General features: G+C 51.9%; 1 protein-coding gene across 2 annotated transcripts in view; it reads left to right on the top strand.

Annotated features, from left to right (window-relative positions):
• Window positions 1–23,454, top strand: part of AACS (acetoacetyl-CoA synthetase) — a 59,850-nt gene that overhangs the window by 20,764 nt on the left and 15,632 nt on the right. For both annotated transcript variants that reach the window (XM_046639727.1, XM_046639726.1), the window contains exons 6-10: window positions 4,050–4,164; window positions 4,329–4,410; window positions 7,565–7,712; window positions 18,501–18,581; window positions 22,037–22,161. In XM_046639727.1, coding sequence (XP_046495683.1) covers window positions 4,050–4,164; window positions 4,329–4,410; window positions 7,565–7,712; window positions 18,501–18,581; window positions 22,037–22,161 — 551 coding nt within the window. The remainder of the gene's footprint in view (window positions 1–4,049; window positions 4,165–4,328; window positions 4,411–7,564; window positions 7,713–18,500; window positions 18,582–22,036; window positions 22,162–23,454) is intronic.

The raw sequence follows: 23,454 nt of genomic DNA, 5'->3' as shown, positions 1-23,454 counted from the left end.
CATGCGTGTGGGATTGTTACTGTGGCGCACACGTGTGGGGTTGTTACGGTGGCGCACGTGTGTGGAGTTGTTACTGTGGTACATGCGTGTGGGGTTACTGCCATGCAGTTTACAGGTGTCGGGGACTCACCCGCCCACAGGTGCCCCAAGCCCTCCTCGCCTGGCCGGGCTGGTGGCACAGGCCCCTCTCTGCTGTGCTGTGTGCTGTCTGCGGCCGGCTGTTCAGGGAGGTGGGGGGACACCGTCTGTCCCCGAGGATGCCGGGGATGCATTTCTTCCCACGGTCATGGCCCCTTTGCCTGCGTGCTCCCTGCCCTGCCTCTCTGCTCACGGTGTGCCCCCGCTCCACTCCTCCCGCCCTCAGCTTGGGTCCCAGTGCCTTTGGGCTCGGAGTGGGGGGCATCGCCAGGTGAGAGGAGTGCCTGGCTCTAGGGGTCCCCACCCCACCAGCCTCACCCAGACCTCAGGTCCTGTGCCGTTTGCCATTTTCACTTTGTATCACTGTGGACCTTTGAGTGGTGGCTTTTTCAGAGATGCTGTGGGGTCCAGCCTCTGGTCTCCACACGTCTGGGAGCCCGGCCTGCAGCCTGTGGTCCTCACCTCACAAAGCGTTTCAGGTCCCTGTGCGTGGGTGTGTGTGGGCGTGTGCATAACTAGGACAGCCGTCCCTCCTGCCTGGTAGCTGTCCACATGACTCGGCCCCGGCCATGGCTTCAGTGCTTGATTGCTTGCTAGGTGCCGTATCCAGGGCAGATGCACGGTTGCAGGTGTGTTTGTTTTGTTGCAACGTGAAAGCACTTCTCGGCAGAGCAGCTGTCTCCAGGACCAGAAAGGCCCAGATGCCCAGAGGTCTTGACCAGCCTGGAAACTTAACCGTGTCACGGGACCTTTGAGTCTTTCCACGGTGCCAGGGCCAGACCTCTGATTCTGAAACGCTTGTCATCTTTGCTCTCACCGTGACTGAGGGTCACCTTTGTGACATCTGAGCCCCGGGTCACCGGCAGGCTGGGTCCTTTCACCTTGAATTTGTTGCACCTTGCGTGTGGGATAGTCCGCCTGGAGAATGCTGGGTTTCACGTGGAAGTCTCCACTGCCTTCCTGGGCTCCCTGAATCTGGCTCCGTGCTGCTCCCCCTGGCCTCAGGCTGCCATGCAGGCCTTCCCCTTCCCAGGCCAGCTCTCCCTGCCCCGGCTTTGCTCTGGTGCCGTCTCCTGGGGGCCTCTCCGCTCCGCCCCGCTGCGGAACCTCCTCCCTGTGACACCCTGAGGAGAGGTGCTCTGCGGGCATATGCTGGGCTGGTGCACCCGCCTCTCTCCGCCCCGATCGTCCACCGGGGTGCTTGGCACCCCGTCCTCTTCTGCAGCCCTGTGGTTCCCCGTTCTGTGGGGTGGTCTCGTCTTAGTCGGGGCAGTGCTGTGGTTGGGAGCACCAGCCTGCAGCTCCCGCTCTGCCACTGGCTGGCTGCGAAGCCCTGGGCAGTCACTGAGCCTGGCCAAGCCTCATCCAGGAGGTGGAGCTGGTCATGGTGCCCTCTCCCAGGGCTGGTCGTGAGCGTGTGCCTGCTGTTGCAGCCAGAAAGGTGCCTGGCACTTAAGCACTCGGGACATGTTGGGGCTTTTTTTGGCAAAAATTTTCTTCCCAGCTAAACCAAGGCGCCTCAGGCCGTCTCAGAACCCTGGGGTTTAAGAACGCTATTTATTTGTGTATTGAGTTTCTCCATGGCTACCCTGCCTAATGTGGGTTAGCCTGATGGTTTTTCTGGTGATTCTCATGGATTTTCTGCTGGCTGTTCCCACTGTCTGCGCGGGCAGGCGGTTGCTTCCTTCCAGCCTCGCATTTCCCACGCTGTGGACAGGGCCGGGAGCTGGCGTCCTGTCTTTCCAGGGCGTTCTGGTCTTTTACCATCATTTCTGCTACTTACTTTTTGTCAGTGAGAAAGTTTCCAGCTTATTACAGCTTTTTGCGAGGAAAGGATGTTGCATTTTATTGAGAGCTTTCAGGTAGTCCTGTGATTTGTTCCCCTACCCTGTTGGGGTGGTAAGTTACACTGGTCTGCGATCCCGCGTTCTGTTGTGTGTCCCCGTCTTGCCCCGTCTCTGCGGCGGTTCGCGCTAGAGGAGCGTTCTGGTCTGCGGACGTCGGCGGCCCTTGCCTGCAGCTCAGGTCACCCTGGTGCCGCAGTGAGGAGGTGGACCTTCCACCGTTCCTTCTCCCCTGGTTCCTTCTAGCTGTTCCACTACTTCTTGGATCAGTTTTGATAATTTATGTTTTCTTGGGAAATCATCCATTCCATCTGGATTTCAAAGTTTGTTAACAAAATTGAACGTGGTGTTTTCTCGTTCCTTGATCTGTTTCTGCAGTAGGGAGATTTCTGATTTCGTGGGGCTGTTTGCCTCGGTGTCTTGGTCTGCAGTACAGGGCCAGTCGCACTGCTCTGTCGCAGCTACTCTGAGCATCACGGGAGTGAACGTTGAGTGTGCTTGGGGCCGTGCCTGAGACAGAATAAGCGCTCTGTATGTGTTAGCCAGAAATAGTGTCTTTTTCTTGATCAGATTTGTCAAGAGGTTTATTTTATTGATTTTTTGGAAAAAAGATTTTGGTTTTATTGATCAAGTCCACCCTAATTTTTCCTTATGCCTTTGGTTCCTTCCTTCCTTCTTTTCTTTTCCTGGGCTCTTTGATTGGAAATGGTAACATTTATCTTTGTTTCCCTGTTTTTCCCTGATAGACGGGGCTCCAGGCAGAGAGAGCGCTGACTGGCTGGTCCCAGGACGGTATTGGCACGCGGTCGATGGGAGAAGCAAAGGCTTTCTCCTCCCGACGGCTCTCTGCTGATTCAGCCCCTGGTCTCACAGACTGGATGGTGTGGAAAATAGGTTCTCAGTCCTTGACCCTTTAGCCAGGAGAGTCTCGGATTTCATTGTGTGTGAGAATCACCCGGAGGGCTTGTGAAAATACAGATTTCCGGGCACCCCCAGAGTTTCTGATTCAGTAGGTCTGGGGCCCCAGGTGGTGCTGTCGCTGCTGGGACCCCTCTGAGGGGCTCCCCCGTCTTAGATGCATGCTCTGCTCCCTCCTCCCTGGGGAGCTCTGAAAACCATGGCTGGCCCACTCTAGACCAGTTACTGAGTTACCCAAAGAGCTGAATTAATAGTCTCACCGCAGGTGGCTCTGATGCGCAGCAGAGTTCGAGACCCCCGGCTTCACTGCTGTGCCCTTGGAGTAGACCTGAGGGCGACCTTGAACCGCTGCCCTGGGCTGACGGGTGAGGGGACCAAAGAGCCATCCTGGGCGATGCCTTCCCAGCTGCGTTTTTATGAACGCGGGAGGCTGGGAGGGAAACCGAGAGAACCTGTCTGAGAGTGCTGTCCCCTGTCCCCCACGGGGTCACACTCAGGTGGTGTCGAGTGTGTCGTGAGCTACACGTATCAGATCACATATGGTCAGGAATGAGCTCAGCAGCCGCGGGGAGGCCCGTCTGCTTCAGGGCCAGGGGCAGGCTTGGCGTGACGGCTGGTTCCAGGTGTGGCGTAAATGGGCCCCTGGGTGTGTGAGCCTGCTTTTTGAAATGGGGCTTGTTTGCTAGTGCACACGTCTGTAGGTTCATGCGTTAGGTTGGCAGGACCAACCCCTTGGAGCATCAAGAGAGCCAAAGCGGGGAGCCGCTCCTCGGGGCTGTGGTTGCCTCCTTGGTGGGTGACGCTCCTTCACACGTGCTGGAGGAGCCTTTCTGTGAAGTGGGGAGTCTTTTTGGTGCAAATACCTGCCTCTGTAATTTTCCCATCTTATGAACTGGGTTTTGCTATTTCCATGTACTCTGTGAGTCCTTTTGGTATTTCTTTATTTGACGCTCTCCTTGAAGTGATGGCCGTTTCTTGGGTGCATGTCACGTTTGCTTGGCTTTCTGTCTTGTCCACGAGTGACGGGGACGTGGGAATGTGGCTAGTGCGCCGATGGTGCTGCTTTTCCTTCCCTTGAGATGCGGCAGTCCGGGCTGCTGAGGGGTTTGCCTTGGGATGGCCGGTGACGACTCGCCCCTCCCACTCCAGGGCGTGCTGGACCGCTTTTCTCAAATTCAGCCGAAGCTCATCTTCTCTGTGGAGGCCGTCGTGTACAATGGCAAGGAGCATGGCCACATGGACAAGCTGCAGCAGGTCGTTAAAGGTGTGTGGCTCCTCGGGGTCCCAGCTGGCTGGCAGGGGCGGGGTCAGCGACCGGAGCCCCCGCAGGAGTCACACAAAATTGTGTTACATTTTGTTAAAAAAAAATAATCAGCAATTACGTACCTGTGTTCTGTAAGCTTGTGTGTTCTCCTCCCCTCCCTTCAGGACTACCAGACTTGAAGAAAGTGGTGGTCATTCCTTACATCACTTCCAGAGAGAAGATAGACATCTCAAAGATTCCAAATAGGTAAGCAGGTTGTGTGCTGGAGCTTTGGCGCGGGGGGGCGGGGGGTCCCACTGCGCAGTCGGTGCTATACCTCCTGCCACTCGGAGCTGTCGCGTTTTAGAGGTGCAGGAGGTTTTAGTTATGGTCATCGTCTTGTGGGTGGGCACCTGAGGGCCCCAGAGGGAACCCCCGAGGCCACCCAGCGTGTTAGTGCAGAACAGAGGCGGTCCCAGGTGTCCTCACGCTGCCTGCGTGGCATCCCTTCGAAGTGGTGGGGCCTGGCTCCCCAGATCGGCTACAGCAGTTCTGAATGGTAATTACTGTGTGCACACATGCATGCGTGTATTTGCACACATGTGTGTACACGTGTGCACACATATAGGTGTATGCACATGTATACACACATATACACATACATGCATGTGTGTACATTTTCCTTTTAGAATCTACTTTTTGTCCCCCTGGCTAATAGTATCTTCCTTTGCTTTTCTGATATTTACAAGCTGATGCATCACATGCTTTGAGTGCCAAATAGAATTGTGAGCATCTTAATGTTGAATAGAAATTAAGGAAATGGAGTATGGTTTGGTCAAAGCTGGATTTTTCCCAGAGATCTGGGGTCACACCCTTTCCCTCTTTGTTGAAGCAGTCATGGGAAGAGTTCCCAGATCAGGTGTGTTTTCCTTTGCATGTAAACTTTTCCCTTTAGCCTCGTGTCTGGGCCGTGGGCAGGGGCCTCGTGAGCGGGTGGCCCCTCCAGTCCAGGGGGAAGTGGTTGACAGACGCAGCGGGGGTCCTGCGTCTGCTGTGGGGAGGAGAAGCGGAGATCGCAGAGGCCTTTTCGGCCAGGCAGGCGGCTGGTGCGTGGCTTAGTGGTTTCCCGCGGGTGCTCTCTGGGGGCGCTGAGGGTACGTGCTGTCCTCGAGGGGTTGCAGTCGAATGGGTGGTACGAGATACACCTGCAAGGAGGATGGGCCATGGCCAGGCCCAGCAGACACAGCTGTGCTTGCTGAGAGGGGGACAGAAGTGCCCAGGGGTTCAGAGAAGAGCGTGGTTGCTTCTCTGTGGGGTCTGGAGGAGGTGGCACCCTAGGTGACCTTGAGAGATGAGCAGGGTTTGGGGACAGCTGCGTGTGCCAGGATTCTAGAAGTCACAGGGTACTGCCAGCAAAGTGACTGTCCCTGAGGGCCGTGGTCTCGAGCCAGACTGCTCAGGGTCGGGTCTCAGCTGTGTGACTCTGTGCAAGTGGTTAACCTTTCTGTGCCTTGGTTTCTCCATCTGAAAACATGGATTATAACCAGCTGGCTGTGAGGATTAAGTAAACGAATGCTTAGCTAAGTGCATGTAGTTAGTTCTCAGTGATATTGTCTGTCATTATGAGTAGGTGATAGCTACAGGCTGGAGAGGGCTCTGTCCCCTGCAGCATCGAGGTCAGGATGTGCAGGTCCTTACAGGCAGGCCCAGGGGCTGGGACTGGTGCCCTAGACTGTGGAACCCTTTGGTAAATTACAGCCAGATGACGGAGCCCTGGTCTTAGTTCGTGCAGCCGCGAATACAGCTCCCAGGGTTTTATTGATGGGGGCACGACGCACAGAGGCCAGGAGGAAAACCAGCCTGTTTGCTGGCCCCACAGTGGGCGGCTTTTATTTTTCTGAGTGTCTTTATCAGTAAATGATATAAAACGGGAGCATCCAGTAGAATTGCATTAGCCACTTCATTTAGCTTTATGCAATGCAAAAGCGCCCCTCATTAAACCCTGGGAATTAGACCCCCACTGCTGTCATGTTTTGATTGCTGGATGCCAGAGATAAACTAAAGACACGTTGGTGCCCATGTGTGGAGACCTGGGGGGGGACCACCTCATGGGCTTTTCATTTTTAGAAGAGCAACGAAAGTGGTCGCTGTTGACCATGGTGTACAGGCCGTTTGAAAGCAGAGGTTTCTCTCTGTGTGCAGTGTCCGCTTAGATTAGGCACTTTCATGTAGACGGGATTCGCGTGGAGGTGGAGGTGGGGGGGCTTTCATTGGCTGGAAGGTTCCATAGTGAATAATCTTCCTGGCACTCTGGAGCCGAGGCTGTTTGTCTGCCGCTCAGGGTTGAATCATCTTGCATGTCCTTTTTAAACTGCCGCGCCGCCCCCAGGAGACATCCTGGTCTCTAGGACGCCCGCCCGTGCAGCACAGCGCAGTCCCTCACTGAGTGCCCAGCCTCTGTGCTGCAGAGCAGTCTCCCTCGCACTTGCCGCAGGCTGAGTTTGACTGATTTCTCCCCCTTCCTTCGAAGAGAGAAGGTTCCATTTGTCAAAACAGTAGGATTTTTCTTCCTTTCTTTTCCCTTCAAGCCAGTGGAGGGAGAGGGCTAGTGTTTCGGGATCCACGTTCTGCTGATCTCACAATAGAGAAAGCACCTCTCCCAGAGGGCTTTGCGGCTTCCCAGGGCCTGTGTCAGCTCAGAGAACAGATCTGCTCATGTGGCTGCCTCGGTGGCGCCAGGCCACGGGCCCTGCTCTGTGTGTGGGCGAGGCTGGGCGGATTTCTTAGGCGACAGCCCGTAGCTGGGCTTCATTCTCCCTGTTCCTGGACAATACTGGTGCTTCGCTGTGGGACACCTCGGACGCAGTAACACATGATAGTTGCCTAGCAGCTTTTCTCTCATGGAAACGGTGGTTTGGGGATCTGGGCCCCACCTTCTTGCTGTGACATTCACATGCTGGAAAAGCCCAGGCATCCGGCACCTCCATCCCCCCTCCTCCTGGGGATAATAATTCGGACCCACTGGCTAACCTTCGGGTGGCTGTGGAAACAAGCAGAGTGTGCACACAAACAGCCGCCGTGTTAGTTCTAAGTGGTCCTTCTGCTTCTGCACAGTGTTGACTGAAGCACTTGAAAGGTCTCTGCAGAGACAGCCCCGCGCCTGCCAGGAGCCCAGGGAGCAAGTGGAAATTTCCTCTCCTCCAGTTGGTTTTCCTTCAGTTAGTATGAATTTGTGAGATGTGACTGCTCCCTCCCCCACTAAAGCTGCCGAGCCAGGTTAGCATCCCCCCCACCCGAAGTGTGGGCGCTCCTCGAGGTCGAAGGTCAGGGAGCGAGAGGCCGAGTCTAGTCAGGGAGGACTCAGCAGACGCATCTGGCTTCTGAGCATTCACTGTTTGTTTCCCATGCGTTTTGCCCACAGTGTGTTTCTGGATGATTTTCTTGCAACCGGGACGGGTGAGCAGCCCCCGCAGCTGGAGTTCGAGCAGCTGCCCTTCAGCCACCCCCTCTTCATCATGTTTTCCTCGGGCACCACCGGAGCCCCCAAGTGCATGGTGCATTCTGCAGGGGTAGGTCTCTCTGTCCGTCCGTCTTTCTCCTCTCCTGGGGGCTCCCCGCTGCCCGCAGGCGTCCGAGTCACGCTGCACCCATCCCCGGGTCCCAGCACGCGACCCGCTCTTCAGTTGGGGAGCCACGTGGATATCTGGGCTCGAGCCCGGGCGGTGGGGCACTGCTGTTCCAGGTGCTGCTGTGTGCCTGTCCCCACTGTGGTGGGTGGAGAGGCTGCACAGTGCCACCCTGGCAAGGCGTGCGGTGGGTCAGCCAGTGACTTTCACATTGCAGGTCGTGACCCCTTAGGGAGTTGTGAACTCAATGGATGGGCCCTGCCCACGTTTTAAAAGGAATGAGACAGAACAGATGAGAAGAGAAAATATCAGTGCATCACCAATTATAAGAGGTGTTGGTATCATTTCGTGAAAGTGTCAATATCTAAGTGCGTATATGGATGTGTGCATATGCTGGGGGGCATCGTAACTTATTTCTGACTGTGGGTTGTGGTCAAAAAAATTGAAAGCCACGAGGTTCTGTTCAAGTGCAGTTAACTGGGGAAGAGCTCACCGTGCAGTGTGAGTCCTCTCGGGCCACCGTAACAAATAGCACAGACCGGGCGGCTTAAGCCACAGGAATGGATTTGCTCGCAGTTCTGGAGGCTGGAATTGCAAGACCCGGTGTGGGCAGGTTGGTTTCCCCTGAGCCGCTCTCCTTGGCTCACAGATGGCCGCCTTCTCACTGTGTCCTCATCACCTGCTCTTTACTTTGTGTGCGTCTGTGCTGTCTCTTTGGTTCTAAACTTCCTCTTTTTATAAGGACATCAGTCAGACTGGGTGAGGGCCCACCCTGAGGGCCTCATTTTAACTTACTCACCTCTTCAAAGGCCCCATCTCCAAATACAGTCACGTTCTGAGTCCTGGGCCTTAGGGCTTCAGCATGAATGTTGGGGGAGCACAATTCAGCCCACAGCACATACTTTTCCATTTTTCTATTTATTTAATCAAAAGTCCATCTTTATTAAAGCACCTGAAATAATACATATCTGCAAAGTACTAGATTTTATACATAGAGATTAGTGACTGTAGCCTTTTATGTTGAACACATTTCAAGCCTGTGGAAAAGCTACAGGAACAGCATGAGGAGCTCCCGGGGCTTCACCAGGCTCACCCGTCATTAGTATTCTCTCTCTCACATTTTTCACACTTTCTTGAAAGGCTCTTCTGCTTCATCTCCCTCTATGTATGTGCACAGATTGTTACCATTATTTTGCTTTTTGCTGACCCTTCGAGAGTACGCTGAGACATCCTCACCCTTCACCCAACACTCCAGCAGCGTCTCCCGGGACAAGAACGTCCTCTTACAGAACCGTCGTGTGGTCATCACCTCAGCGGAGTCACGCTGGTGCGACACGGTCACCTAACCTGCAGCCAGTGCTCCAGCGTCCTGCAGTGGTGCTGGCCACACGGCACTCAGCTGTCCCCTCTCTAGCGCCCTTCGCTGGAGCAGCTCCTCGGCCTCCCTTTCTCTCCCATGACTTTGACATTTTGTTGTTGTTTTTTTAAAAATTGAGGTCATAATAGTTTATAACATTCTGAAATTTTGGTTGTGCATTGTTATTTGTCAGTCCCCATAGAAATACGCCCCTTCACCCCCTGTGCCCACCCCCAAGCCCCTTCCCCCTGTAACCACTGAACTGTTCTCTGTGTGTGTGTTTATCTTCCACATATGAGTGAAATCACACACTGTCTGTCTTTCTCTGTCTGGCTTATTTCACTTAACATAATACCTCAAGGTCCGTCCATGTTGTTGCAAATGGATGATTTTGTCTTTTTTATGGCTAATATTCCATTGTATAGCTATACCTCACCTTCTTTATCTGATCATCAGTCGATGGGCACTGGGTTGCTTCCACATCTTGGCTATTGTGAACAATGCTGAAGTGAACATCGGGGTGCATAAGTCTCTTTGAATTGTTGATTTCAAGTTCTTTGGATAAATACCCAGTAATGGGATAGCTGGGTCACATATTTCTATTTTTAATTTTTTGAGAAATCTCCATACTGTTTTCGATAGTGGCTTCATCAGTATGCATTCCCACCAGCAGTGTATGAGGATTCCTTTTTTTCCATATCCTCTCCAACATTTGTTATTTTTTGTCTTGGTGATAATAGCCATTCTAATGGGTATATGGTGATATCTTAGTATAGTTTTGATTTGCGTTTCCCTGTTGAATAGTCATATTGAGCATTGTTTCATGTGCCTGTTGGCCATCTGTATATCTTCTCTAGAGAAATGTCTGTTATATCCTCTGCCTGTTTTTTGATTGGCTTGCTTGTTTTTTTGTTGTTGAGCTGAGTTCTTTATGTATTACAGAGATTAACCCCTTGTTGGATATATGATTTGCAAATATTTTTTCCCAGTCAGTGAGTTGTCCTTTTGTTGTGTTCCTGGTTTCCTTTGCCTTGCAGAAGCTCTTTGGTCTGATGAAATCCCATTTGTTTATTTTTGCTTTGTTTTCCTTTTCCGAGCAGACATGGTATTCGATAAGATCCCTCTAAGACCCATGTCAAAGAGTGTGTTGCCTATATTTTCTGCTAAGAGTTTTAAGGTTTCATGTCTTACCGTCAAGTCTTTGATCCATTTTGAGTTAATTTTTGTGTGTGGTGAAAAATAATAGTGTACTTTCATTCTTTTGCATTTCGCTGTCTAGTTTTCCCAACACCATTTGTTGAAGAGACTTTCCTTTCTCCATTGTATATTCTTAGCTCCTTTGTTGAAGATTAGCTGTCCGTAGATGTGTGGTTTTATTTCTGGGCTTTCAGTTCTGTTCCATTGATCTGTGTGTCTCTTGGTACCAGTGCCATGCTGTTTTGATTACTGTAGCTTTGTAGCATATTTTGAAGTCAGGGATTGTGATGCCTCCAGCTTTGTTCTATTTTCTCAGGATCGCTTTAGCTATTCGAGGTCTTTTGTTACCCCATATGAATTTTAGGATTCTCTGTTCTATTTCCATGAAGAATGTCGTTGGGATTCTGACTGGGATTGCATTGAGTCTGTAGATTGCTTTAGGTGGTATGGACATTTTAACTATGTTTATTCTTCCAATCCATGTGCATGGAATCTCTCTCCATTGCTTTACATCATCATCGATTTCTTCCAGTAATGTCTTACACTTTTCATTGTATAGGTCTTTGACCTCCTTGGTTAAATTTATTCCTAGATATTTTATTCTTTTTGTTGTGATTGTAAATGGGATTGTATTCTTGAGTTCTCTTTCTGTTAGCTTGTTTTTAGAATGTAGAAATAGAACTGATTTTTGTAAGTTGATTTTGTACCCTGCAACTTTGCTGTAGTTGATTATATCTGATAATTTTCTGATGGATTCTTTAGGGTCTTCTCTCTCTATATAAAATCATGTCTGCGAACAGCAAGAGTTTTGCTTCTTCATTGCCTATTTGGATTCCTTTTCTTTCTTTTTCTTGACTAATTTCTCTGACCCAAACCTCCAGCAGTATGTTGATAAGAGTGGTGATATTGGGCATCCTTGTCTTGTTCCTGGTCTCAGAAGGATGGCTTTCACTTTTTCCCCATTGAGTATGATGTTGGCTGTGGGTTTGTCATATTTGGCCTTTATTATGTTGAGGTACTTTCCTTCTATACCCATTTTATTGAGAGGTTTTTTTTATCGTAAATGGTTGTTGGATCTTGTCAAATGCTTTTTCTGCATCTATTGAGATGACCGTGTAGTTTTTATTCCTCATTTTGTTAATGTGCTGTATCACATTGATTGATTTGTAGATGCTGAACCATCCCTGTGTCCCTCGTGTAAATCCCGCTTGATCATGGTGTATGATCTTTTTAATGTATTGCTGTGTTCAGTTTGCCAATGTTTTGTTGAGGATTTTTGCATCTATGTTCGTCCACAATATTGGCCTGTAATTTTCCTTCTATGTGTTGTCCTTGTCGAGCTTTGGGATCAGGGTGATGTTGGTCTCATAGAATGAGTTAGGAAGTCTTCTGTCTTGCTCAATTTTTGGAAGAGTTTGAGAAGGATAGGTATTAGATCTTCTTTGAATGTTTGGTAGAATTCTCCAGAGAAGCCATCTGGTCCTGGACTTTTACTTTTTGGGAGGTTTTGATTACTGTTTCAATCTCTTTACTTGTGATTTATCTACTCAGATTCTCTATTTCTTCCTGATTCAGTTTTGGGAGGTTGCATGAATGTAAGAATTTATCCATGTCTTCTAGATTGTCAAATTTGTTGGCATATAGTTTTTCATAATATTCTCTTATAATCCTTTGTATTTCTGTGGTATCCGTTGCAATTTCTCCTCTTTCATTTCTAATTTTATTTGAGCCTCCTCTCTTTTTTTCTTGGTGAGTCTGGCTAAGGGTTTGTCAATTTCGTTTATCTTCTCAAAGAACCTTCTCTTTGTTTCATTGATCTTTACTACTATTTATTTTTGTTTCAATTTAATTTATTTCTGCTCTGATTTTTATTATTTCCCTCCTTCTGCTGACTTTGGGCTTTGTTTGTTCTTCTTTTTCTAAGTCTGTTAGGTGTAGTTTGAGATCGCTTGTTTGAGATTTTTCCTGTTTGTAAGGTGGGCCTGTAGTGCTATGAATTTCCCTCTTAGGACAGCTTTTGCTGCACCCGTGTGAGTTGGTATGGTGTATTTTCATATTCATTTGTCTCCAGATGTTTTTTGATTTCTCCTTTAGTTTATTTAATGGTCTATTGGTTTTTCAGCAGCGTGTGGTTTAGTCTCCACATCTTTGTCCCTTTCCCAGCTTTTTTCTTGTGGTTGATTCGTAGTTTCATAGCAGCATGATCAGAAAAGATGCTTGATATGATTTCAATCTTCTCAAGTTTATTGAGGCTTGCCTTGTTTCCCAGCATATGATCTGTCCTTGAGGATGTTCCGTGTGCGCTTGAGAAGAATGTATATTCTGCTGTTTTTTGATGGAGTGTTCTCTCTATATCTATAAAGTCCATCTGGTCTAGTTTTTCTTTCAAATCTACAATTTCCTCGTTGGCTTTCTGTCTGGATGATCTCTCCATTGATGTAAGAGGGGTGTTCAGGTTCCCTACTTTCATTGTGTTGTTATTACTATCTCCTTTTAGGGCTGTTAATAGTTGCTTTGTGTGCTTTGGTGCCCCTGTGTTGGGTGCATAGATATGTATAAGTGTTATGTCCTCTTGGTGGAGTGTCCCTTTTATCATTGTATACTGCCCCCCTCCTCTCCCATTACCTGTTTTATCTTGAAGTCTGCTTTGTCTGATATAAGTATGGCAATACCTGCTTTCTTCTATTTGCCATTAGCTTGGAGTATTGTCTTCCATCCCTTCACTCTGAGCTTATGTTTGTCTTTAGAGCTGAGGTGTGTTTCCTGGAGGCAGCATATTGTTGGGTCTTGTTCTTTAATCCATCTTGCCACTCAGTGTCTTTTGATTGGAGAATTCCACCCATTTACATTTAGAGTGATTATTGATAGACGAGGGCTTAGTGCTGCCGTTTTATTGCTCATTTCCCGGTTTTTCTGCATTTCCTTTGTTTCCCTTCCCATATATTTCAGGCTACCAATTCAGTTAGGTAGCTTTCTATGATGGTTTTCTTAGTTTTCTCTTTGTTTATCATTTGTGTCTCTTGTTCTGATTATTTGTTTAGTGTTTACCATGAGGTCTGTATAAAAAAATCTCATGGATGAGATAGTCCATTTCCTGATGGCTGCTTATTTCCTTAGTCTAAGCTGATTCCACCCCTTTCCTCTTCTCCTTCGAAGTTATTCTTCTCACAACTTATTCCATCTTGTGTGTGAGTTTGTGGTTAAAATGATGAGATTCTATTTGTTTTTGGTGTTTTCCTTCCCTTTATCTTATAATTGTTTGCTAACCTGTTTAGAGAGCTGTAATTTTCTGATTTTGTCTACCTATTTATATCCTTGCTCAAGGCTTTGTAACTCCTTTCTTTTCTTTTTTATTTTAAAGATTGGCACCTGAGTTGACAACTGTTGCCAATCTTTTTATTTTTTTCCTGCTTTTTCTCCCCAAATCCCCCCAGTACATAGTTGTGTATTTTTAGTTGTAGGTCCTTCTGGTTGTGGCATGTGGGACGCTGCCTCAGCATGGCCTGATGAGCGGTACCATCTCCGCGCCCAGGATGCAAACCGGCAAAACCCTGGGCCCCCAAAGCGGAGCATGCGAACTTAAGCACTTGGCCACAGGGCTGGCCCCACCCCTTTCTTTTTTTTTTTTTCAGGTATGAGGGCCTTCTTGAGTTTTTGTGTGTGTGGGGGAGTCTTGTGGCGATGAACTCCTTTAGCTTTTGTTTATTTGAGAATGTTTTTATTTCTCCATCATATCCGAAGGATATTTTTGCTGGATACGCTATTCTTGGCTGAAAGTTTTCGTCTTTCAGAATTTTGAATATATCATTCCACTCTCTCCTAGCCTGTAAGGTTTCTGCTGAGAAATCCACTGAAAGCCTAACAGGGATTCCTTTGTAAGGTACTTTCTTCTGCCTGACTTCCCTTAATAATTTTTCTTTGTTGTTGACTTTTGCCAGCTTTACTACTATATGCGTTTGAGAAGGTCTGTTTAACTGAATATAGTTAGGAGATCTGTTAGCTTCTTTCGCTTGTTTTTCCGGCCTCTTCCCCAGGTTTGGGAAGTTCTCAGCTGTTATTTCTTTCAACAAGCTCTCTGCTGCATTTTCCCTGTCTTCTCCCTCTGGAATACCTATAACCCTTATGTTGCATTTTCTAATGGAGTCAGATATTTCTCGGAAAATTGCTTCGTTTCTTTTTAGTCTTAGTTCTCTCTCCTCTTCCACGTGAAGCATTTCTATGTTTCTGTCCTCTAAATTGCTAATTCTCTCCTCTGTAATATCAGCTCTGTTGTTTCAGGAGTCCAGATTTTTCTTTATCTGATCGATTGTGTTTTCATCTCCAACATTTCTGATTGGCTTTTCTTTATAGTTCCAATCTCTTTTGTGAAGAAGCTCCTGATTTCATTGAACTGTCTATATTTGCTTGTAACTTGTTGAGTTTTTTTGATAGCTATTTTGAATTTTCTGTCATTTAGATTATAAATTTCTGTGCCTTCAGGATTGTTTTCTGGGTGCTTGTCATTTTCCTTCTGGTCTGGAGTTTTAATGTATTTTTTCATACTGTTTGAGGTATGGATTTGTGCCTCTGCGTAGTGACATTATCTGGTTGCAGCTTCCACTGGCCGCCGCCGGGTGGGGGTCAAGAACTATGTCTTCTGAGCCCACCGTGATCTGTGCCTCACTTGCTCACAGCTGCTGCTCTTCTCTCTGTGCAGGCTCTGGCCATCCAGCTGAGCTGGGGCACCAGGCAGGGCGAGAGGCACTTTCTTTCACCTGTGCGATCCTGGGGACATTCTTGCTCTGCCCTTGCTGTCTGCTTTCCTGGGGCGTTGGCTCTATGAAGTCACCCCCACAGTAGCTTAGTCTCCTCTGTGTGAGGGACTTGGAGAGAGAAGGTTGTTTTGTGGAGGGCCGCCCCTCCCTCCTCTGCTCTCTGAGCCATTTCATCCAGACCCTGGATCCCTGCCACTGGGGGAGGGAGAGGAGATCCCCTTGCCTCCTTCCACTTCCTCCGGGGGTCCAGCACCTCCACCTTCAGACGTATGGCTGCGTGGGTCTCTCAGACATCTTTTTTGTTGTGTGAATGTTCTGTTGGTATATGGATGTCCTTTTCTTTGGATCTTAGCGGGGAGAGTCTAAGGGAAGCGCTCACTCCCCCTTGATGCTGACATCACTCGATAATCGACTTTGACATTTTTGAGGACTCCAGGCTCCCGGTCTTGCAGGACGGCTCTCTTTGGGTTTGTCTGATGTTTCCTCATGGTAGGTCCGAGTGCAGGTTATGAAATATAACAGATACATGACAGCCTGTCAGTGCACAGCTGGCGACTTCTCGGGAGACCACGGGGCACGAGGGAGGGAGGATGTCCAGGGGCGAAAGGCTGTATTTCTGGAAGTAAGACTGGCTGCACTGCGCTGCCTTTTCCTAGGAGCGGAACCACCCAGCTTCATTCATCAGGTCAGAGGCAGGCAGAGTCTGAGGTGCCGTTCACTGTGGCTGCCGGGATCACGTGTTCCCTGGAGAGCCCTGGGCCGCTGGTCAAAGGCCTGTTACAACAAGACGTAGAGATGAGCATTTTTAGAAACCTTGCAGACAAGGGTGGGGTGTGTGTGGCAAAGCAGCAGACATTTTAGGAGAGGTTGAAATGTCTAAGTGTACTTTTATTTTTAGTGCTTTTTTGCATAGCGCATGTCCCTTTTTTAGGAGAGGAACATAACAACGTGTTAGATATAATGTAGCGTGCTCATAAAGTCATCATGAATGGTATATTTAGAGTATGGGGAAATCGGGAAGAGGTATACTTATTCTGTGTTTGCTGGGCTCTTGCATCTCAGAGAAGTGACTGAGCACTTCCCATTTTCAGGAGTTACCGTGAAGGGCCACAGCGATGGGCCTGCCACGGTCCCCCCGGTTTATCCGGGGTGGGGAGGCTGTGTGCCTGGTTTGCTGTTGGCTGGTTTGCATTTTCTGAGTCTGAAATCTCTAAGAAAGCAGCTTCCCTCCTCCTTTATTGCTCATCTTGCTTGAGACCCATGAAAGCTGCTCCCACTTCCTTACCCTGAGATGCGGCCATAAACACTGGAAAATTAAGGGAACAACTCGTGAGTTGTTCAGATTCGTACCGAGAGATCCCTGAGGGAGAAGCGAAGCTCCTGCAGAGGCTGAGGATGATGGACAGATGAACAGACGTGGGCTACAAACAGGCCGCGCTGGAGCAGATCCTATAGGTGAAGATGCAGATTTAAATTAAATGCTGATTTTAAGGAAAAAAGACAATGGGGGCCAGGCCCCATGGCCGAGTTGTTAAAGTTCCACGTCCTCCGCTTTGGCGGCCTGGGTTCGGATCCCGAGTTTGGACCTACTCCACTCACCAGCCACGCTGTGGAGGTGGCCCACATACAGAAGAATAGAGGAGGACTGGCATAGATGTTAGCTCAGGGCTGATCTTCCTCACACGCACACACAAAGGACAGGGGGAGGGGCATTTTCCCAGGTTTGTGTCATTGGGGAGCCCCCAGTCCTTGCAGTGGATTTGCCGTGTGAACATTTAGTTTCACTGAGAGTGTTCCTGAAACGTTTGTCGTCCCCAAATCGTCTCACCCCGAGTGAGAACAGTGTGTGTCGTGGGACTTTCCACGGGAGCCCGTGCCTGCCCTGGGTGGGGGGAGGCCGTCCCTGACCCCCGATGCCCTCTTGATAAACCCACTGGAGACGCAGCTCCTGGAGGCTGGAGGTGGCCCAAGGGAGCCCTCAGAAGGGGCCTGTCCCTCCCCATAGCCCCCCACTGCCTTCTGCAGGCCTGGGCGTGGCCTGTCACAGGGGTGGTCTCTCCCTGCCTGGTGGTGGCGGGCCTTTTGGGACAGACTCTGGAATAGGAGTTCTGGCTCTTCAATTAGAGAGTTTGTTGGGTAGAATTGTTTCTGTTGAGCTTTTAAAGGGATTATCTTCTCCTATTGGCTTGTTTTGTTTCTCTCGTGTACCCGGAGGGTCGTAAAGGCTGGGTCCTTGCTTCAGCCTGCATCGTCCCTAAACAAACAGGGCCACCGGTGCCCTCAGCCAGGTGCTGTCATCTGCAGACGAGGCCAAATGCAGTGGTCTGGTCTGTTGAGCCTCGGAAGGGCAGCATCCTTCAAGGATCATGTGTGAGATGCATTGTAAAGAAGGGAAACTAAGGTAGAGAGTGATTATGTGGCTGGTGTAGAGCCCCTTGTGCTGCTTTCTGGATCGTGCTCGGTGATGGGGAGCTTCCTGTCCCTGGCCCGCTGTCAGCCACAGACAGACAGAGAATTGTTTGGACTGAGTGAGTCTGGGCCCTGGAAAATACTATGCAGCTAGCTGTCAAGAAACCGTGAGCAAGCCTCTGGGTCCTGATGAAGAGCTCCAAGGTCTGGTAAGTGGGAACAGCGAAGTGCAGGACGACATGTCCAGATAGAAAACCAGCATAAATCAATAGATGCTGATGGGCAAGGACCCACCCGGGCAAGAGACGCAGGAAACTGAGTCACTGGGAGTCTTGGGGGAACTGGTGTGGGGCAGAGAGAGTGCAGGCTTTTCATGGTATGTGCTTTAGAGTTTTGGACCACGTGAATAGACTGCCCATTAAACATTAGAATTAGAAAATAATACACCGTGTGTAGGGGTGGGAGGGTGGGGGTCTGCCTAGGCGTTTGTTTGAGCTGAAAGCAGGGTCTCGTGCCGCCCCTTGGCTGAGGCGTCCCTGAGCTCTGCCCCGAGGCCCGCAGAGCTGCAGATGCAGCAGTGGCCCTGAGTCCCTGTGACAGTCTTGCTCGGCCCTCTGCCTTCTCCGTCTGCCCCGAGCTGGCGCCCTGTTCTGGAGACCCTGTTGTTGCACCGAGCCCCCGATCTTCGCCCTTATCTTTAGCTGTGACTCCCTGTCGACAGGCTTCACTCCCCTTCGCCTGAGGTTGTGGGTCCTCTGGTGCTCCCGAGCTCTCTGAAGCCCAGAGCTCGCCAGCCGGCAGGAGCTGTCAGAGGCTTCCCCTCGGGTCCTCAGTGACTCTCAGGGATCAGGTGGCAGGAGCATTGCTCATCCAGGTGACGATGCTCAAAAATCTGCTTCCTCTGGAAAGGGAGATTTACTTTGCCTCCCCCGGGCAGAGCGTCTGTGCCTTTTGTGCCTGGTGCAGGTGCCTGCGGAGGAGGCCGCTGGCTCACCGTCTCTCGCCTCTCCCCAGGGCACCCTCCTCCAGCACCTGAAGGAGCACATTCTTCATGGCAACACGACCAGCAGCGACATCATCTTGTATTACACCACGGTGAGTGGGTCCCAAGGTGTGAAAGGAGGGGGTGTGCTGGGTGGCGGCCCCCCTGCCCCGGGCATGTGTCCCTCCCTGGTCACTTTGCTCCCTCCGGGTCCCCAGGCTTTGGGCCTCTCTGCTCTGTCTTCCCGCCTCTCCCCGGTCGCATGTGTTAATAGCAGGAAGCCCACGAGACCCCAGGCTGTGCATGCGCAGCGGCTCCTGCCGATGGTCCTATCCCTCAGCCCTCATTCCGGCCCTGCCTCCCCCCGTCCCGCTGCCCACTGGAGTCTCGGGCCCGCATCCTCGCTCCTTGATTTGGCCTGTACTCCCCGTGGACCCCGGTTGCCTCTGGGAGACACAGTGCACTGGGGAACTCTAGAGATCAAGGAGACTGCCTAGCGATTTGGTCTCTGAGCCCCGAGGCTCGTGGCTGAGATCTGCCGTTCAGCCAGCAGGACAGGAGCCACCCAAGATGGCGGGAGGATTGTCAGGTCTTAGCTGCACAGCAGAAAGTGACTCTGACCGATGCCAACAGAAGAGTGGTTTACTGGAAGGCCGTTGGGTGGTGTGGGAGGCAGAATAATGGTCCCCAAAGATGTTCATGTCCTAATTCCCAGAGCTGTGAATCATGACCTTACGTGGCTTTGCCGGTGTGGTTCAGTTAAGGGTCTTGAGGTGAGGAGATGGCGCTGGGTTATCCAGGTGGCCCAGTGCGGTCACGGGCCCTTATAAGAGGAGGCAGGAGGCTCAGAGTCAGAGGAGCTGTAACGACAGAAGCAGAAGTCGGAGCGACATGGGGCCATGAGCCAAGGAATGCAGGCGGCCTCTAGAAGCTGGAAAAGGCAAAGAGCTGCCCCCCGTGAGCCTCCAGAAGGAACGCAGCCCGCTGACACCTCGATGTGGGACTTCTGACCCCCAGAACTTTCAGATTATAAATGTGTTGTTTTAGGCCACGAAGTTTGTGGCAGTTTGTCACAACAGCAGTGACAGGAAATGCATGAGGTGCTCAGTTACTGCAGCAGCTGGGGATCCAGGCAAGGAGACCAGCGGGGGCCAGAGGGAGGCTGCCCAGGGAGACCAGAGCCGCCCCCACAGGGAGACCCAGGCCCGGAGAGCAGCGTGCGGCCCCTGCTCCCCTGAGCCTGCGCCTCTGCCCGGCCCCCTGAAGCTGGCAGGCAGACGTCTGACCCTCAGCTTCTCCCTGAGGTGTGTGTCTCAGAATCCTGCGAAGGCTGGAGCATCCGCCACGTAAGGAAGGGGTCTCAGGCGGCCAAGGAATGCAGACAGACGTAGCAGAAGCTGATGACCACGAGTCCCCTCTGTGTCCGACGTCGCTGGGACGGATGGTAGAACAGGGTGGGGGGTCCAGCCTCCAGCGCAGTGACACGTTTAGTGGGGAATACGTGTCCTCAGACCAAAGCCTGGGTTCCAGGGGTTGGAGATGTTCCTAACGTTGCCGATGCTGAAAGATGAGAGCTTAGGACAAGTTGAAGGACGTGGGGTCTCCACCCAAGGGAAAAAAACTCAGAATCGGCTTTTTCCGAGACCGCAAATATCAGGAGGTTCCACTCCCTGGATGACGATTCCGCACGGAGTTTTTAAGGGAACAGGATGCTGGAGGTGTGTCCCCATCCTGTGAGGCTCGTGCCCCAGCCCTGGCTGTGCCCCTGGGACAGACCCCGGGACCAAGCAGACAGGACTGGAGCCTGAGAGTGCTCTGGCCGTGTGACCAGGGGTGGGTTGCTGCATCTCTCTGTGCGCCCAGCTGTAGACTGGGGGCTTAGGCAGTGACTTGGGTTTCTTCCAGCTGCAGGGTTCTCCCAGACCCTGCACCCACTGCCCATGTGCAGGACGGTGGTGCCGGGCACCGCCAGGCCGGAGCCCTTTTCCTGCAGAACCGCGGCCCGCAGTGTCCGCCAAGTCTCGCTTTGGATTCAAAAGCCCGGCAGCGGCGCTGATGGCCAAGTCGGCTGCCTGTCTGGGACGTGGCCACTTACAGTGACAGGTTTTGCTTCGAGGGCACGGACACAATGGAAGGACTGAAAACTCGGGAGCAGTTTCCGTGAAGGCGTCTCTCTTTTCCGGAGGCATCCTGCCCGGGAAGGATTGGGCAGTTGGCGTTTTCCGTCGAGCAAGCCTGGTGCCGACTGCAGCCTCGGGTGGCGGTGGCTGTGGGGCCCCCATCCCTCCCAAGCCAGGCCCATGGGGTGCCACTTGCTGACCGACTCTGACAGCTACACATTGAGGCAGCCGGGTGCAGTCCTGTTTGGGGCGCCCAGCCTGGGTTCCTCTGTTAGGAGTAATTCCTTAATGAAAGAAACTCACTGTAGGACGTTAAAACCTCTTAGCAAAGCAGCTCAACGACCCAGAGAGTTTCGTGCGGTTCCTCTGCCCTTTGCTGCATCATTTGCCGTCCCCACCAGACTTTACTGGTTGTGCCCCACGCGCTCTTGTCTGGAGCTTTCCCACTGGAGTCCCCAACCTGAGGAACGCTTGGGGTGCCTCCTCACGTGGCCGCCCGGTCCCCACTGGCGGGATTCTGACCTGGGGCAAGGCTGGGACACCCGGTGACCGTCCGCTCCAGGCTCCAGTCTTGCAGTGGGGCCTCCTGGCCCCCTTGCTGAGCGGGTGGGGGCAGGCTGGTCCCTCTGCCCTCCGGCCGAGCTGCCTGCTGGGACTTCCCCCTGCTCCCTGGCACTCTCCTTATATTTGTTTAGCTCCAGAACCCCCGACAGATTCTCCCTGCCTGTGTGGGACTGCCGTTGTCAGTGGGGCCGTGAGCGCCTTTTGGCCTTTTAAAAGATTTTTAAACAAAGCTCTGCTTGCGTTTGTCCAGCCATGTGGGGACACAGCGAGAGGTCGGCGTCTTCCAGGGCCCAGAGGCAGCCACCTCAGTCCTTCTTGTGTGTGTTCTGTGTGCGCCTGCGGACGCGTTGCCGCCTTTACTGGTTTCGAGTGTGTGTGTGTTTTCACCCATCCGCCCTTTTCTGTATCCCAGTGGGGTTAGGCCGTGCCCCCTCTGCTGGGCTTGTCTTGCCCCTCAAGTTTGTCTTCCAGACGGTTCCACATCAGCCCAGACCTCATTCTTTCCTGTGGCTGCATAGGGGCTAACTCATGAGCCGGGTGCCATCCTGAACGTTTGCTGTGGGTTCACTGATGCGGAGTCTGTGTCCAGACTATGTGGCACTGTTCCTGTGTCGACGGGCGTCTCCGTGCCTTTCAGTCTCCCGTCACCAGCCGGGCCGCAGTCAAGTCTTTGACATGTCTTAGTGCACACACGTGAGCATATGTGTACCGAAGACTCTTGACGTGGAATTGGTGGGGCAAAGCACCACGTGTTGGAAACGGGCAGTTCTCGCCAACGTGGGGCTCAGTTTTAGGTGGTTCTCCAGGGACACGAGAGGCTGAGCGACAGGTGATGGGAGCTGGCCCACGCTCGGTTGACACCGTGCTCCTTCTGTCTGTTCCAGGTCGGCTGGATGATGTGGAACTGGATGGTGTCCGCTCTTGCCACGGGGGCGGCCCTGGTCCTGTACGACGGCTCCCCGCTGGTGCCCACGCCCAACGTGCTCTGGGACCTGGTGGACAGGATCGGGTAGGTTCCCGGGCAGCGAGCATGGCCGCAGAGCTGCGCCACCGTCCCCTCGTGTGGGATCTGGGTGCCGTCTCCCAGTGCTTTGCCATTCTGGATGTCTCCCTCTTGAGGGGCCTGTGGGAGGGCGTGGAGGTGCCAGAAGCAGTTGAAGGTGTCAAGGGGGGTGGGAAGGGGTGGGTGCCCCGGCAGGGACCGACCAAGGAGATGGGGCTCTTCCATGTGGAGGAGGCCCAGCCGTGAGCCCTCAGGCATCCGGGCAGCGGGGGCGGGAATGTGGTCTTAGCTCTGTCACTCGGAACCTAAGAGCTGCCGGAGAGGCTCCGAAGAGGAAGCCTAGGGCCGGGAGAGCGCTGCTTGGCCCAGGGCTCCTCGCCTCGAGGTGAGAGAGTGTGACCCAGGCTGGACGGGCAGACCTGTTCCCGGGACGCATGGGCAGCCTCACAGAGGGTCGGTGCAGAGTCTGTTATGGGGGTGTTCGTAGAGCCCGTCTTTCTCTGAGCCCGATGGTGAAGAGAGCTCTGCTTGTCGCTGGCTGTCCCCCAGCGCTGGCCGGCCGTCTCCTGGAGTCTCTGGAACCCGTCACAGGTGTGCTCCCCAATGCCTCCTGCCAGTGCTGCAGAGGGCGTCTCCACCTCCCACATTCCCGCCAACAGCCCGGCCCGTGGTTGGGTGACAGGTGGGGTCCAACAAGCAGAGGCAGAAGCCAGTTACCAGGGGGCGTCGAGAAAGTGGGGAGGGAGAAGGGCCCTGTCCTCCCCGTCCCCTCCTCCTCGGCTCTGTTGGAAACTGTTGGCAGAGCCTGTTCACGGGCACGTTCTCTGCTGATGAGTTAACCGTAGCTGGTGCATAATTGTTCTTGCTGCCACGGTTCGTGGTCGCCGCTGGCCTGATGATCGTGTTTCCAGGAATGAGGGTGTGGAGGCCGGCAGAGCTCCGGGCCCAGTCAGCCACCCTCTGAATCATTCTGGTTACTTTAAGTTTGGATCCGTTCACAGTAGGGAAACAGAAGGAAGCCGCTAACGTTTTTAAACCCTTGGCCGTTAATATTTGAAATGTAACTTGCCTGGCCTGGGTAATATTTACATCCTGACGTTTGGCTCACAATGTTAATGAGGATGTAAATATTACCCAGGCCATTAGGTTATTTCCTAATGAGGCTGTTTCCAGCGAAAGGTTAATGGGATCCCTGGGAACTTAGATGGCTTTAAGATCCTTACCTGTAATACCTGCAGGCTGCGGGCTCCTGGTGACACTTTTGGGGCGTGTGTGTGTGTTACAGGAAGAGGAAGGGAG

This window comes from Equus quagga, chromosome 15, assembly GCF_021613505.1.
Source record: "Equus quagga isolate Etosha38 chromosome 15, UCLA_HA_Equagga_1.0, whole genome shotgun sequence".
NCBI classification, from domain to species: Eukaryota; Metazoa; Chordata; class Mammalia; order Perissodactyla; family Equidae; genus Equus; species Equus quagga.
The sequence above is the reverse complement of the archived record's forward strand: the minus strand, read 5'-3'. Positions and strand labels throughout refer to the sequence as shown.